The following is a 15,909-nucleotide window of genomic DNA, read 5'->3' on the forward strand; positions in this document are numbered from 1 at the left end:
TGTTACTTACAAGCTGGAAGCTTTTCAGATTGTTTGACCTTGTTTAATCATCTTGTCTTAGTTTCCCCATTCCGCTTGCCAAGGAATTTCCCTAGCTTCTTATTACTATCCTGCCTCAATTTCTTTAAAACTAATTATCAAATCCAAAAATGCTTCACTCTTCCCCCTGCAATACATTTTACATACATTAACCTCCGTACTGGATTTTTCAAACCAGTTATTTATTGTATCCCTGCCCCCACCAAGTATAAATAGGATCTCTCTGAAGAATTTAAATGGACTAATATTGCCAAAATCTTTTAAGTAGCCAACACCATATCGCACTAATGAAAAGGGCAGGAATAGGAAATCTTGGCGAAGAGGACAGAATAAAGAAACGTAGGCTGCTCTCTCTATGGGGCACAACCGTGCCTTTCACCGTCCCCTTCATCCAGGCCAAGTTTCCTCGCCTCTTCTTCCCGAGCTCCAAGGGCCCGTCTTTTGCCTGTCACTTGTTCCTTATGCCTATTTCTTCTGTGCCTCACTTCTACCTCTGTGACTTTCTAAATAAACTTTCTCTTATAGTTTGAAAAAGTATATATAATAAAGCAAAGACAATTAATTTGTATTTTGCAATTTATCCATGGCTCTGCAAGTTGGTACATTTGAATTTTTGGTTCAGGTAACCTCTCACGGGGTTAAGCCAATTCCATTGGTTATTTTCAAAGGATAAAACAAATTTTACAGTTAATTCTTTCCGATTTAACAAGTTTTGCCCTGCGGAAAAAAGAGGGCTATATAGTTTTATTGTTTTTAATAGTTTTTGTATTTTTCCCCCTTATACTCTCTTCTGCCTCATTATTATTATTTTATCCTCACCCAAGGATATTTTTTTCATTTCTTTTAGAAAGAAAGGGATAGAAAGAAACACTGATGTGAGAAAGAAATATCAATTGGTTGCCTCCCATATATGCCCCAGACCAGGAATCCAACCCCTGACCTACAAATGTGCCCTGACTGGGTATTGAGCCTGCGACCCTTGATTACTGAAAGATGCTCCAACCAACTGAGCCACACTGGCCAGGGCAAGAGAGGTGTATAATTTTAGAGAGGGGTATACAGATAATATCTTTTTAGAAAACTAAAGTCAGGATTTAAAAAAAAAATTCTGACTACATATAAAGTCCTAGAATCTTGGTCCCACTCTGTTAAACCCTAATCAGAAGTATGCAGGTGGTGAAAAGGATCATGTGAATCTAGGAGCCATAAAAAAGCCCTACTGTCAGATACCAAAGGCTATGTACAAAAATGTTTCAGGATCAGATACTAGAAAACGAGCTACTGTGACAGGTAGCTAAAGATACAACAATTTATACAAAGTAATTGGGATCAAAATGACTAATTTTAACAAATAACCTTGGTGAAGGTTCTGAGTTAACCAGAGTAAAAATTCTAAATATCAAATACGCCCATAATTAGTATTAAGAAACATACAGAATGTCTCCAACTCTATTCCCATGGCAGGTCATATGATTCTACCATAACTGTAAAGCCAATTTTTATAAGATGGCTTTACCTGGATGCTACCCACACCCACCACGCCCCTTCAAAAAAAGTGAAAACCCTCAATTGCTTGTAAATGAAGGGTCTCTATTCTTCTTAAGAGCCCCAGAGCTCTCCTGACTCCTCTCCTGGTCTCCCTTTGCTAGTTCAGTGTTCCTCCTACTTCTCTCTGAGCGCTAACATTTCATACCTTCCAGCTTCTATCGTTTACCACTTCTTCAACATTCAGTTCTGACTGCATCCATTTCAACTGCAAGAAAGGAAAAACAAATTTAAGTTATGAAAAGTGAAATTAAAAAACAAAAACCAAACTCCATAATGTTTTCCCAACAAAACCAGCCACTGCTTCTGCAATCTTTGTTAACAGTATGTCTTGGAACGAAGTTTGACATACCTAACCCATTCTCCCCATAACTAGTCAATTGTTAAATCTTATGTTACCCATGATTCTCAAGCTTTTCTGCATAGTAGAATCACTCTGAGAGCTTAAAAAAAAAAACCCTCAAATTCCCAGTAGTTCACAGAAGAAATAAAAATGGCCTATAAGCATAAATGGGCACAACCTCTATAAAGCACAATTTGGTAAGATTTTAAAAGATCTATAAATTCACATGTCCTTGAACTCAATAATGCCAGTTACAGTTATTGATCCTATAATATGGAATTGCAAAGACAGCAGAGAGGAACAAAAAAGGGGCAAGGAGATGGCAATCTGATTTGGATTATAAAAAAAGAATCGGGGCAGGGGAGGGAAACAAGAGAGAAAGGGAGAGGAATATATAAGGCCCAAGTGATCTTGAAAGGCATGAGTCTTTCACATCTTGATCATACAACTCCAGAGGTCTCAGGCAAAAATGCTAAAGTCTTTCTAATTTTCTTTATAACTGCCAACCTAATCATAAAAGTAGCCAATTCCATGGCCAGGCTCAGAGGGCAGGGCCCATCAATCTCCTAGTCACTTTCTGGTTAGAGAAGCCTGAAAGGAGTCAGCAATTCTAGGAAAAAGGCTTGAAAATATTCAGGAAAATTTGGAGAAAAAAGCATGATTTACAGCTGGAGACAGCTAAGAGGGTAAAAGCCAGGATGGTGAGTCAGCGAACTAGGCCAAAGAACCTACCAACATGCCCCAGACCAGGAATCCAGCCCATGCAAGAATCCGGCCAGGATTATAGCTCAGGCAGGAGGTTTGAGAATCGTGCATGTAACACTAATAAGACTAGAACCTGGCACTGATCCAATGGCTCCCCGATTCAGAACTGCTGTCAGAGTGTGGGCCAGGACACAGGACTTAAACTGGAACAGGGGTTGGGGCTGCATTTCTGATGGCCACAGCTGTGCTGTCAAGGAGCAGTGAGCCTGAAGAAACACATCTGCACACACCAATGCGACTGCGGTTTCAGATTTTACTTAACTGTACAGACCAGAAATCATTAAAGTGTCAGTGTTGTCAGAGCCTGGACTGTCTGCCAAAGAAGTAACAACTTCAAATAACGTGACACTAAAACAAGTCTTCACAACTGATCTGAAATATTTAAAGGGATTTCATGTGGGTTTAGACCTATCCTATACAGCTCCAGAGGGAACATTAATAAGGAGAAGTAATTACCCATTAAAGGATGCAGGTTTTCAAAATATATCAGAAAACCTTTGAATAATTACAAAAAGAGAGTGTACTGCCACAGAAGCTAATGTGTGCCCAGCCCCCTTATGTAGTGGTTAACGAAAGGTGGAAACCACTGGTTGGGAGAACCTGTCTTTGGTGCCGAAAAGGCAGGGGACAGGCGGCTGTTGGAGAGGACTAATGTAACAAATATGGAGTACCAGAGCCCCAAAAAGGAAAGGAAAGGAAAGGAAAGGAAAGGAAAGGAAAGGAAAGGAAAGGAAAGGAAAGGAAAGGAAAGGAAAGGAAAGGAAAGGAAAGGAAAGGAAAGGAAAGGAAAGGAAAGGAAAGGAAAGGAAAGGAAAGGGGCTACTACTTTGTATCAATCAACCAGTGAGCTTGTTTAATCCTCATCAAAAAAGAAAAACAAAGTTATTAAGTACCAACTATATTTTACAAACTGAAAATCAGAAGTCAGAGCAATTTACAAGGTTACAAAGCCACCAAGTGATGGATGGGATTTATTTCCTTAGAGCTGTCTGCCTTTATAGTCCACATTTTTTTTCTGTTCTTGAACACTGCACATATTACAGCCAATTCCTGATCAAACTTCAACTGTACCAACATAATGCTTCCTTTGAGCTGGTTCTTTTTTAAAAGGCTCTGGGTCTTAAACAGCTAAACTTCCTCTCAAAGGCCACTAACAGCTGACAGCAGTTATACAGTTCCAGCAAGGAATGTACTTTTTCTTAGTTAAAAATTCAGGTAAAGAACTGGCACCTCTGTATATAAATAAAATATGTCCACTAAAGTAGCCAAAATTTGACTATCAGTCGCAACTTAATGTAAAAACCCTGACTGAACCCAGAGTCAGAAGAGAGGGGTTAAAGTCCTAGTTCTACCACTTACTAGTTTGTGATTCTGAGGGTGTCACTTAGTATCGCTGAGCCTCAGCTTCCTCATACAGAAAATGAAGAGGTAGAGCTGGAACATCTCGTAAGAGTTGTCTCTTTCTAATTCCATAATCTCCATAGCAAACTTAAAGAATAAACATAAAAAATTCAACTTTCCTCACTTGCTTCAGTACTATTCATGGCCACCCTACAGTCCTCCTATATGATACCAGGCTAGAAAGCTACCTGTCTTTCCTAACTCACTGACTGGTCTTCCTGGTGATTCCTTCTGGGCCCTAAAAGCACAGGGCAGAACTGGGGGTGGAGCAGTGTGTGACACTCTAAAAACACACACTGGTTTTTGAACTTTGCTCTCCATTAACAAGAGTCACTTTATTCTTTGTTTGGCCTAATTTGCAAATAGTGATTTTTTAGTTTCTGATTTAACAGCCCTGCTCTGTAGTTTTGTCAATAATACCTTCAAGAGTCTGTTAAAATACAAAATCCACAGTGGACTGAGCACGGGCTGGGAACCAAAGTGTCCCAGGTTCGATTCCCAGCCAGGGTACATTCCTGGGTTGCAGGCCAGAACCCCCAGCAACCGCACATTGATGTTTCTCTCTCTCTCTCTCTCTCTCTCTCTCTCTCTCTCTCTCTCTCCCCCTCCCTTCCCTCTCTAAAAATAAATAAATAAAATCTTAAAAAAAAATACAAAATCCAAAAATAACTACATTTGAACCAGGGTTATGTAAATGTTCTCTAGGCCTTCATAAAGATTAACAGTAAAGTAAGATGACCATAAAACTCTATAGAGCACAAGTTCACTGTCTGAGGAACCCATCACTGCCTGATGAATAAGCAGGTACAGAATAAGGGCTGAAGCAGTGTCATGACCAAAGACAGCTGTGAAGGCAGTGGAGGACTCCTGTACCAGTGAGACACACTGCATCAGTGGGATGGCTCAGAAAGTGCGCACTCACTGTGAGCAGCTAAAACAACAAAGGCTTGAAAGAGATGACAAGGCGCCTGTTCAGTGCTTGGCTACATCTACCAAACAAAAGGTAAACTTTATAACTGTTCAGTATGAAAAACAGGATTCCATCCCACAGTGGATTTTTACTCACAGGACATGCAAGGATCAGTAAATCATGTGTTGTGACATCTTAAAATACAGACATGACTTTGATAATCACACAGTGATCATAAAAAAAATGCTTGTGTTTAGGAAATAACCAACATATGCAGGGCTAAAGGGGTACAATATACCCAAGACACTCTAGAAATGGCTCAGGAAAAAAAAGTGTGTACATATGTGGTGGAAGGAAAAGGAAGACTAGGAAATAGTGAGGCAAGGATAGAGGAAAAAGGCAGGCTAAAGAGAATAAATTGTGACGCAGATGCAGCAAAATGTAAACAAATAGGTAAATATAGGTGAAGACTACATGGGAGTTACTGGCACTATTTTTACAACTTTTCTGTAAGTTTGAAATTATATCAAAATAAAGTTACCCCTTAAGTGAACCTCAAGAGACAACAATGCATTCCACATAATAAAATATGGTACATATACATTTCAACTGTTTTCTTGACATGTCACATTTAAGGGCCATCCAAAAGTGTTCTGCTTCATTAACTATACCCTGAGGTCCACACCCTACCTACACTACAGCTAACTCTGACAGATACAGCCTCCTCTGACACAGCACTCAGTGGGCACTTGCTGTTTCCTTTACAGCAAAAGCTGTAGGAATGGAAGATGAAATGGAAACAAAGTCATGTCGAACAAGAGCCAAAGACCCATAACAACTTCTCCCCAGTAGAGAGATAAATTATGATCAGGTTCTAGTGTATCTGGGTATATTAAATTGTACTATATTTTTATGGATGCAGAGTGTAATGTCCTCAAGTTAATTATGTGTATTACATCTCAGCAGATAAAACCAGAGATATATATTTTCAAAATGTAAATACATTTAAGAGATGTTTCTTCTCAGGTCAAGCCTCAAGGTACAGATACAGATGTGATTTCCCTAGATTTTCTGATGTGGTATTGGCCTGAATTAAGCCTCTTACCTTTAATGGCAGAATATATAAAAGAATAAAAATAAACAATGATTACACTGCATATGTTCATGAAAGTCAAATTAGCTTACCAATTTACCATTGGATACTTCCATATGTAATAAAATAAAGTCCATTAAAAATAAAGTTTTAGTTTCCTGGTCATTTTTTTTAAAGTAATGATCATATCTTACTCTACATTTTTCATAATAAAACTGCTTTTATTTTGAAGGGTAAGTTTGGAAAAACTTTGCCTCAGAAATGTAAGCCTTATTCAACTTACCTTTGTCTGTTCTTTTCTAAGTTGCTTTAATAATGTTAAATCATCCAGATTCTTTTCTCTCTCTTCTCGTAGATGTTTTACTACTGATGAAGTCTGAGCTATACAATTTTTTATGAATCTGTCCCTACTGGCGTGAGCTTCCATCAACTAGAAGAACAAAGGAGTGAAAAGAGAAAAATCATACCAATTTATTACATTTTAGTTTTTTTAATCCTTATTTTTAGAGTATAGAAATGTAATGCTTTCCAAAACGAGCTTTAAAAAATTAAATCTATAGAAGAGCAGATCGTGCTTGTCAGCTAACCCACCTAAAAAAGGACGAAAGGAAGCAGCTCTGCCAGTGGTTGGGCTTGTCTTCTTCCTCAGTGAGCTCCCGGGACGCTTCCTGCCCCTTGTCCCGAACCCCTGCTCCCGCACACGGGATGCCCACCCTGGGCCTATTATGTCATTCTCTTTTTCCCTGCCATCCCCTTCTCTCCTCATTATTCCATCCATGTGTTCCCCGACCCCACACCCATTCTCACACATCTTCTGGACCACTTTCTATTGGTATTCTCCCCCTCTTCTTTGGTTCTCTCGTGCTTTCTATGGCCTCACGTTGTCACCAAGTGCAAGAAATTATAAAGTAAGTGATGTAGAGAAACTCTTAGTTATATATGGAAAAACAAAGAAAGTTACATTTACCTATGTAAGAGCCCTTTTTAAGATTTTAAAGTATTAATAAGACCAAATTATGTACAAAGTACAGAGTATTGATTCCATCAATTGTGTGTGCTAATTGAAAGGACATCTGACAGAGCAATTCTTTGCTAACCTTCATGTCAATGTAACAAATCCAATATAACAATTCATGTCTATTTTCTGCCTTGATTCCAGCAGTATGATAGTCAAGTACCAAACACTCCTGTGATCATAGCCAAATTTTGATGATACCCCCCAAATTTGGGGGATGGGAAAAGCAAACACTAAAGTGATATATAATCACCATTATAATGGTACATAAATAACAGTGGTTCACCTCCAACTAAAATGTGTTAACTTGTTCCATGTAACTATATTTCTGCTTCTCTCTGAAGAGAGAATAACCTAATGCAATAGTTACAGTAGGTATAACCTAACCATTTTATGTACATGTTGTGTGTGTGCCTAGATAGATAAAGTACAGGACTAACTTAATTAACCATTCTATAAGCATTCTTCATGTGCTACTAGAAGTATATCTCTTAAATGATCATATTAGGACCCTACGGTTGAGAACGACTGTCTAATGTTCACCAGGAAAGAATAAGCCTTTGCATTTCTAGAGTGCAGTACTAAAAGTGCATTAATTATAAATCATACCCATGGAAAGAGAAGGAAAGTAAAAGTAAACGGCCTAAAAGACATTAATCCCACCTATGGCAAATTTCTCTAATATGCTCATATTTTTCACTGTAACATATGATTCCCAAGGACAGTTCAAGGCCCAAATCTCATTCATTAACACGCTACTTCTTTGCTTGCTTACTCTTTCAGGTATAATTATAGGATATTAAAGGCTCTACTGAGGATAGGGAACTACTCTTCCCAAAAGATAATAAAAACAGAAGTGAAGTAAGGGACTTATGGCCAAGATGGAAGTGGTAGACACAATGTGCCTCCTCGCACAACCAAAAGGACAATGACAAATTTAAAAACAAAAACAACCAGAACTGACATAAAATCAAACTGTATCGAAGTGCAACAACCAAAGAGTTAAAGAAGACACATTCATCAGGACCGGTAGGAGGGGTGGAGTCAGGCAGCCCCAGGTGGAGAGGACTTGCAGCAAAGGGGCAGCTAGCAGACCAGGGCGCACAAAGTGGTGGCTGGCCAACTCAGCGAGGCAGCGGACTGTGGAGCAGAATGCAGTGCACAAGGTGGATGGCGGACCTAGTGGTCCCACATTTGTGCACAGATAAACCAGACGAAACTGGGGAGTGGGACAGACTGCACAACCCAGGATCCCAGCACAGGGAAATAAAGCCTCAAACCTCTGACTGAAAACACCTGTGGAGTTGAGGCACCAGGAGAAACTCCCAGCCTCACAGGAGAGGTTGTTGGAGAGACCTAGAATGCACAGGATCCTAGAATGTACACAAGCCCACCCACCTGGGAATCAGCACAAGAAGGGCCCAGTTTGCTTGTGGAAAGTGGGGGAAGGGACTGAAATCTGGCAGAGAGCAGAGCAAGTGCCATTGTTCCCTCTTGGGTCCCTCCCCCACATACAGTACCACAATACAGTGACGTGGGTTACCCCACCCTGGTGAACGCTTAAGGCTCCGCCCCTCACTACGTAACAGGCATATCAAGATAAAAAAATGGCCCAAATGAAAGAACAGATCAAAGTTCCAGAGCAAATACAACTAAGTGACGAAGAGATAGCCAAACTATCAGATGCACAGTTCAAAACACTGGTAGTCAGGATGCTCATAGAATTGGTTGAATTTGGTAGCAAATTAGATGAAAAAATGAAGCCTACGCTAACTGAAATAAAGGAAAATGTACAGGGAACCAATAGTGATGGGAAGGAAACTGAGACTCAAATCAACGGTGTGGACCAGAAGGAAGAAAGAAACATCAAATCAGAAAAGAATGAAGAAACAAGAATTCAAAAAAATGAGAGGTAGTTAGGAACTTCCAGGACACCTTTAAACATTCCAACATCTGAATCATAGGGGTACCAGAAGGAGAAGAGGAAGAGTAACAAGTGGAAAAGTTATTTGAACAAATAATAAAGGAGAACTTTCCCATTCTGGCAAAGGAAATCGACTTCCTGGAAGTTCAGAAAGCTCAGAGAGTCCCAAAGCAGTTGGCAGAGGAACACACCAAGGCACATCATAATTACATTAGCCAGGGTAAAAATGAAGGAGAGAATCCTAGAATCAGCAAGAGAAAACAAGGCAGTTACCTACAAAAGAGTTCCCATCAGACTGTCAGCTGATTTCTCAAAAGAGACCCTGCAGGCAAGAAGGGGCTGGAAAGAAGTATTCCAAGTCATGAAAGGCAAGGACCTACACCCAAGATTGCTCTATCCAGCGAAGCTTTCATTTAGAATGGAAGGGCAGATAAAGTGCTTCTCAGATGAGAAGTTAAGTTAAGTTAGGTCAAGTTAAAGGAGTTCATAATCATCAAGCCCTTATTATATGAAATGTTAAAGGACTTATCTAAGAAAAAGAAAAGAGAAATATATAGAGTAAAATGACAGCAAACTCACAGTTATTAACCACACCTAAAATAAAACCAAAAGAAACTAAGCAAACAACTAGAACAGGAACAGAACCACAGAAATGGAGATCACATGGAGGGTTAGCAACAGGGAAGTGGGAGGAGGAAAGAGGGGGAAAAGGTACAGAGAATAAGTAGCATAGATGGTAGGTAGGAAATAGACAGGGGGAGGGTAAGAATAGTATGGGAAATGTAGAAGTCAAATAACTTATATGTATGACACATGGACATGAACTAAAGGGGGGTAATGTGGGTGGGAAGGGAGTGAAGGGGGTAAAATGGGACAACTGTAATAGCATAATCAGTAAAATATATTAAAAAAAAAAAAGAAGTGAAGTAAGTTGCCCAAGGTAACATAGACTTGAATTCAGGTATTCTGAAACCTAAACCTATAGACTCAAACCATAGGCTCTATTTATGGCCTTGCTTAACTCCTGTGGCTCATAATGTGTTTTGTGGGTTAATTGAAAGGGAAAGATAAGAGGACTGGGGAAAAAACAGATATTTATTGTGTACTGACCAGGTGCTTCACGTATATTAACTTGTTTTGATTCACATGTATGAACTCCCAACAACTCTGTAAGATTACTGTGGCAGTGTACTAAGAGTTTGTTATTCACCGCCCAATTAGAAAGTTTTGGGTCTTTAAGGTTCAAGATTAATATTTTAGGCCAATGTTTAAGATAACATTATCACAAGGAGGAAGCCAATGTCGTTTATTTAACTGCTCGTTAACTAAATAAATCTTTAATTTTGCCTTTAAAAAAAGGAGAATAAAAAGAAAAGAACCATCCTCAGAGTTAGGAAGTGCTCCCTGTTGCTGTGTAAGACTGGAGAAATAATTCGCATTTCCAGGCTTCGGTTTCCCCTTTTGTAAAATTATGGATTATGAGAAAATAATCATTAATATTTTTTCTACCTTTCATATTTAGGGCAACACAACTCAATCCACTGCTAAGATATCAGCTGCTATTTAATCACTTTGATATCTGTCTAGCCCCTCAGCAACTGGTAAAATAATACTAGAACCAACTAGTAGCATGTAACAAAACAGTTTCATTTTTCTATCTGCATTTTGGTTAATTATTTTAAAAGTAATTTTTTATTTTTAATATTTTTAAACTTTACTTTTCAATTACAGTTGACATTTTTCTATCTTCACTTTAAAACCAAAGTTGAATTTTGTACATTTTCCTTTCATTCTCTCTCATCACGAAGTTTCCTTCTTTGGTTGGGCTTTCCTCCACTATTCCCCTCTTAACTTGCCTCTTTCCTGTGGATACACTTCTGGCTGCAGCCCACCCTCATACCCTCACCTGCTTACTTCTCCTTCGGATTAGCCCCCTGGGAACCCATGTGATGTGAAGAGAAACTACTGGCCAAAACGTCTTTTACTCTGTATTATCAATTATTTTAATCTGGTCTTCAATGACCATTCTGCACTAAAATTCAGAATTAAGAGCCATGTAAAAGAGGAACATGCATGGGCTTTTTGTACATCTATGTCAAAGGAATGAGAAGGCTTGATAGCTAGAACAGTGATCCCTCACCTATTGCGGGAGTTACGTTCCAGAGACCCCCGCAATAGGTGAAAATCCCCGAAGTAGCGGCGTTATATTTATTTTATTATTTAGATGTATTTTAAGGCTTTATAAACCCTTCCCACACTCCTATAAACCTTTCCTACACTCTCATAAACACTTCATATGCTCTTAAACATGTTCTACATTCTTAAACCTATGTAATTTTAACAACATAAAATTCGCAGGTTTTTGAAGCCCATGATACAGTGAAGCCACAATAAGTGAACCACAATATAGTGAGAGACGACTGTAATAGATTATGTGACAGGAAAATAAAGCAATACCAGAGAAAAATAAAGCAATAAACCAGGCTTAGCTCATTAGTAATTCAGATGCTGGAGGATCTGGTCACATGAGAACTGTTTCATATATATGTGCTTTCATATATACGTGCTTACTACAGGAAATAAGGCAATACTTATTAAGAAACTTGGTAAAAGGCAAGGAAGGCCTTTGGTTACAAGAGAAAAACACTGAGCAATAGGCATATCATAACCGCACTTCCTTTGATTTGGGGTAAGCAATTTTGAAACGAAAACATGGGGGTGAGGTAGGAGAATGATTTCAAACTAGTCTAAAGGGTGTTTGTCTAGGACTTTGCAGTTTTATATTATCCAAACTTTGAAAACTTCTTTCAGTCTAAAATTTCATATGTCTTCTAATCATTATTTTAAAACAGTGTTTTCAACTTTAAGGGAAATATAATGCCAACAGTTTTCCTAATTATAGCTTTTCTGGTATTTTTCTTTCTAAAACAAGGGTTGATTCTAAATAAATTCTACATTAAATTCTAGTTTCCCAAACATAATTTATTTATTTTTTATCTCCCATAATTTATTTTTTTAAACTTGACAATGACCCTTGGTTTAACTATCATTAAAATCAAACAAAAATTAGTTTTTGTCATAGCATTTTTTTGTGTTTTAAATCTTCTAGAACGTCTGACAAAATGATGCAAGGAGGAAGCATACCATTTAAGTATATATTCCAAAGGTTCATTATATTAAAGAGATGCCTTTAAGAATAAATCCATCACTATGACACCAATAATATTTTTGCATTTGTAAAGCACTATTCCAAATTCACAGACTTTAAATTGCTCAGGATTGATTTTTATGTTTACCTTGAAAACAAATAAAGCTAGAAAAATTTCACAGATTCAAGGGAATGTGCTCTAATATAGAGATCTCATTAAAATTATTTTACTTTTACCAAGAGTATACTTCTAAGACTTGGAATTACTAAAACGAGTGCTTCATAAGAGCCTTGCTGTTCATCTCCTATGAAGAAGCATTACCATTAGTGTGTAAATACTCCTTCACTGGCTACAGAAGAAAGGATCAAGGTGACTGTAAGTGGCTTAGACACTTCAGAGTTCCACTTCTTAACTAAGACATATTTGAGGGAACTCAGTGGTACTTTATTAGCACAGACACTGTGCTGCAGGCCTGATCCCTGGCACAAAACTACTTGATAAACAATCCTTTGTATGATGTTCATGTTGTTGGATCCCTCTAGGATACCGGCAGAGAAAGACAGACATACAAAGGCAGACCAAAAAAAAAAAAAGGAATTATCTTGTAGTATAGGCTTCCCTCACTAGGTGAGTGTTCTAGGAACCCATCTGTAATCAGCATACCAGCTGGTCTTGTTGTGAGAGGCTGCCCCAGCTTCAGTGATTTTTTTGAAGGCTTTCTTTGAAGACTCTTTCAATGTGCCCATTTCATGATGGGTGATTTACAAGCACACCCGCCCACCTCACTGAGTGTTCAGCAATTTTTGACCAAAACCAGCAAGACTCCCGTACCCCACCCTCCTTATTCAACCAATCTACTCCCACACTACTTTTTTTGTTTTCCCCAGATGAAAGTCCTCAAAGGGAAATGTTTTGCCAACATGGAGGAGGTGAATGAAAAAACAGCAGAAGCACTAAGTGCCATCAAAATTGACAAGTTCAAAAATTGTTTTGCACAGTGAAAAAAACATCTGGATGGGTGTCTTGCATCAATTGGAGAGTACTTTGAAGGTGACTGAAGTTTAAACATGTAAGAATAAATACACAATTTTTCATAAATATATTCTGATGTTTGGGATGTTCCCCCTCGCACATAAGAATATCCAAAACAGAAAGGTTTCAAATTTAGTATGCAAGACTATCCTGGTTCAAATAAGGATAGGAAATAACATAGCAGTAACTAAATAGAAGCATCAAGAATTCTTATGTAAAACATTTAGTACAGTAAGTACTTTATATTAACTCATTTAATGTTCTTAACAACCCTATGAATGAGGTTTTATTATGATACTATTTTACAAAAAGGAGGCTGAGGCAAAGGGGTTATATAACAAGTTCAAGGAAATCCACTGAGGAAGCAGCAGAGGTGAGATATAATCTAGATCTGGAATCTATGTGGTTAAATCACTATAATATAAACCTCTAAATTAATAAAAAGATTGAAAACAACTGAATAGATTATAAAGCTTATATGTGTTGAGAGGGGGCATCACTAAAGTGATCATAAATTTCCAGTTCCTCAGACAGAGCTACCCAGAGAAACAAGTGAACAGTCAAACAACCTCATAATAAACCAGGACTAGACCACGTGCTCCCTACTTCCAATACTGGATTCTACTCATTAAAGCCCACAACCCTGTGATCTTCTCAAGACACTAGAATTACCAACTACTCGGTAAAATAACATACTTTCATATGGAAGAAAAACAAAAATAGCTGCAGTTAATAGTTTGAATTTAACTGATATCAATAAGCTCATCCAAAATTGATTTTTTTTTCATAATTGAGAAATGGACTAGAGGTTTTAAGTAACACCTTCTTTATAAGGCACTGAATCCAAATAGTAGTCTTGCAGTAGAGCCTAAAAAACAAATAGCACTAGAACTTTAGCTTCCAAGCTAAAGAAAAGATGTAAGAAACTATAAAAAAATATTTAGCTATATCATTATTTCCTTCTGCTTTTGGAAATTAAAGAGAGGAATAAAGGGAATCTTTAAGAGTCGACGAAAAAATACATACTTGAGAAACCAAAGTCTCAGGAAGAAACAATTTATCTGTGACTCTCCTATCTCAACTGCCAAATGCTTCTATTCCCCTTCCTGATGAGTGTGGGAAGAAAGAAGACAGAAGGCATGAAGGGTTTTCTTACACCAGCTCTCTGCCTTCTTAGATAGTTTCATTCTAAGCCAATGCTCTAGACCCACTGTTTTACTTGACTGTTTGCACTTTTTCCTTCATTCCTTTGTGCATAAATTAAAGGCTTCCCAAGAGGGGGCCAAAAAACAACCACTCCCGTTCCTTAGAACCATTCCTTCACAGACTTGTGCATACTACCACACATTTCTTCAGTCTGTAGAAATTAGATTAAAACTTTTAGTTATCTGACCACTTCCCCACTAATGAACATTTAGGTTGTTTCCAACTATAATCACCATTTAGGCCATTCAGACTAAGCCTGTAGTCCAGATTCTGTTCCTATCAGCCTTTAATCTTCCATTAGTAATTCAAAGATCTTTTCTAGATTTCAATCTAGAAATAAAACAGCATGTAGAAGGCTCATAATTTCAACTAATAAAACACAGACAAACTTCAGGTCTAAGCCCCTCAGGTGTGGGCAAGAAAAAACATGAAGGTGTCCTTCTTTTATCTACAGTTTAATTATACATTTATCAAATGAGTTCTTATTTTGCCTGCAAAGAAAGACATAAAAACAGCACAAAAGAAAGACTCAAAAGATATACTTACAGAGTCATAAAGTTGTTTACAGGTTTGGCTGGCATCAATTTTCCCTGCAAAGGAAGCTGTTGGAACCGTAGTGTTTAATTCATGTACTATTCTGTCATCAATCGTCCTCATCACCTTGAGTAATTCCTATACATATTTAAAACAAAAGAATAACCTGAATGGAAAATGAAGTGATAAAAAAAAGCATTTAAACAAACAAAAAAAATAAGCTCCTTGATACATTACAACCCTGTACATTAGGAGTGGGGAAACCATGCCAAATACAGTGCAACCACAAGAAAATCTTCATTATAAGAATTATGTACTAGTAATCCTAATAATGGGATCATCTTAAGGTAAAGATTGTTTTATTCATTTTTAAACCCACAGTACTTAGTAGGTAGTGTGTGCTCTTCCTGTTTCCAGTATACAGACTGTAGTTCTACTGAGCTCGATTCCTGCAGCATAACTGCTTATCCCATTTCCTCTCTATCATTCTAAAATGTGGTACTAGGTAGAGAATTTCTGGAAAGATAACACAAGAAACTATCAGTAGTGGTTAATATACAGAAATCAATCTATACTCTTTTAGGCTAAATTAATCTATATATATCCATTTAGACTTTTCATTTTTTACTATGGCTGTGTATAATTTTTGTAACAAAAATAAGTAAAACCGAATATGCTGCTAGAGAAAGGATCAAACCTCTTCATGGCTTTCTTGCTTACAGAACAAATGATAATCACTCACCTTCCTTAGTAACTATAGCTCACACTTCTCCCCAAAAAGGCTCCAATTCTCAAACCAACCAAAAGAAAAATGATTACAAAAGGGAAGAAGACTTTGCCTCTGGAGAGAACAGGCCTACCCAGCACACACAGCCCTCCTCCCAACCTTCCATCACCAGAAAAACTGGGCATCGGCTACTAGAAGAGGTATATATAGTGTGCCTTTCTCTTTC

The 15,909-nt window shown here is 37.9% G+C and overlaps 1 protein-coding gene across 3 annotated transcripts in view; it reads right to left on the minus strand.

Moving 5' to 3' along the window:
• CCDC58 (coiled-coil domain containing 58) overlaps nt 1-15,909 on the minus strand; it is a 31,883-nt gene that overhangs the window by 3,063 nt on the left and 12,911 nt on the right. Inside the window, exons 2-4 of one of the 3 annotated variants that reach the window (XM_028504620.2) lie at nt 14,969-15,094; nt 6,380-6,526; nt 1,733-1,792 (exon numbers count right to left, since the gene is read on the minus strand). In XM_028504620.2, coding sequence (XP_028360421.1) covers nt 1,733-1,792; nt 6,380-6,526; nt 14,969-15,079 — 318 coding nt within the window. In that variant the 5' untranslated portion in view covers nt 15,080-15,094. Of the gene's footprint in view, nt 1-1,732; nt 1,793-4,746; nt 4,961-6,379; nt 6,527-14,968; nt 15,119-15,909 lie in introns of those variants that run through there. The other 2 variants (XM_036018175.1, XM_036018176.1) reach the window with 2 other exon arrangements.

The sequence above is a fragment of the Phyllostomus discolor genome, chromosome 2, assembly GCF_004126475.2.
Source record: "Phyllostomus discolor isolate MPI-MPIP mPhyDis1 chromosome 2, mPhyDis1.pri.v3, whole genome shotgun sequence".
NCBI classification, from domain to species: Eukaryota; Metazoa; Chordata; class Mammalia; order Chiroptera; family Phyllostomidae; genus Phyllostomus; species Phyllostomus discolor.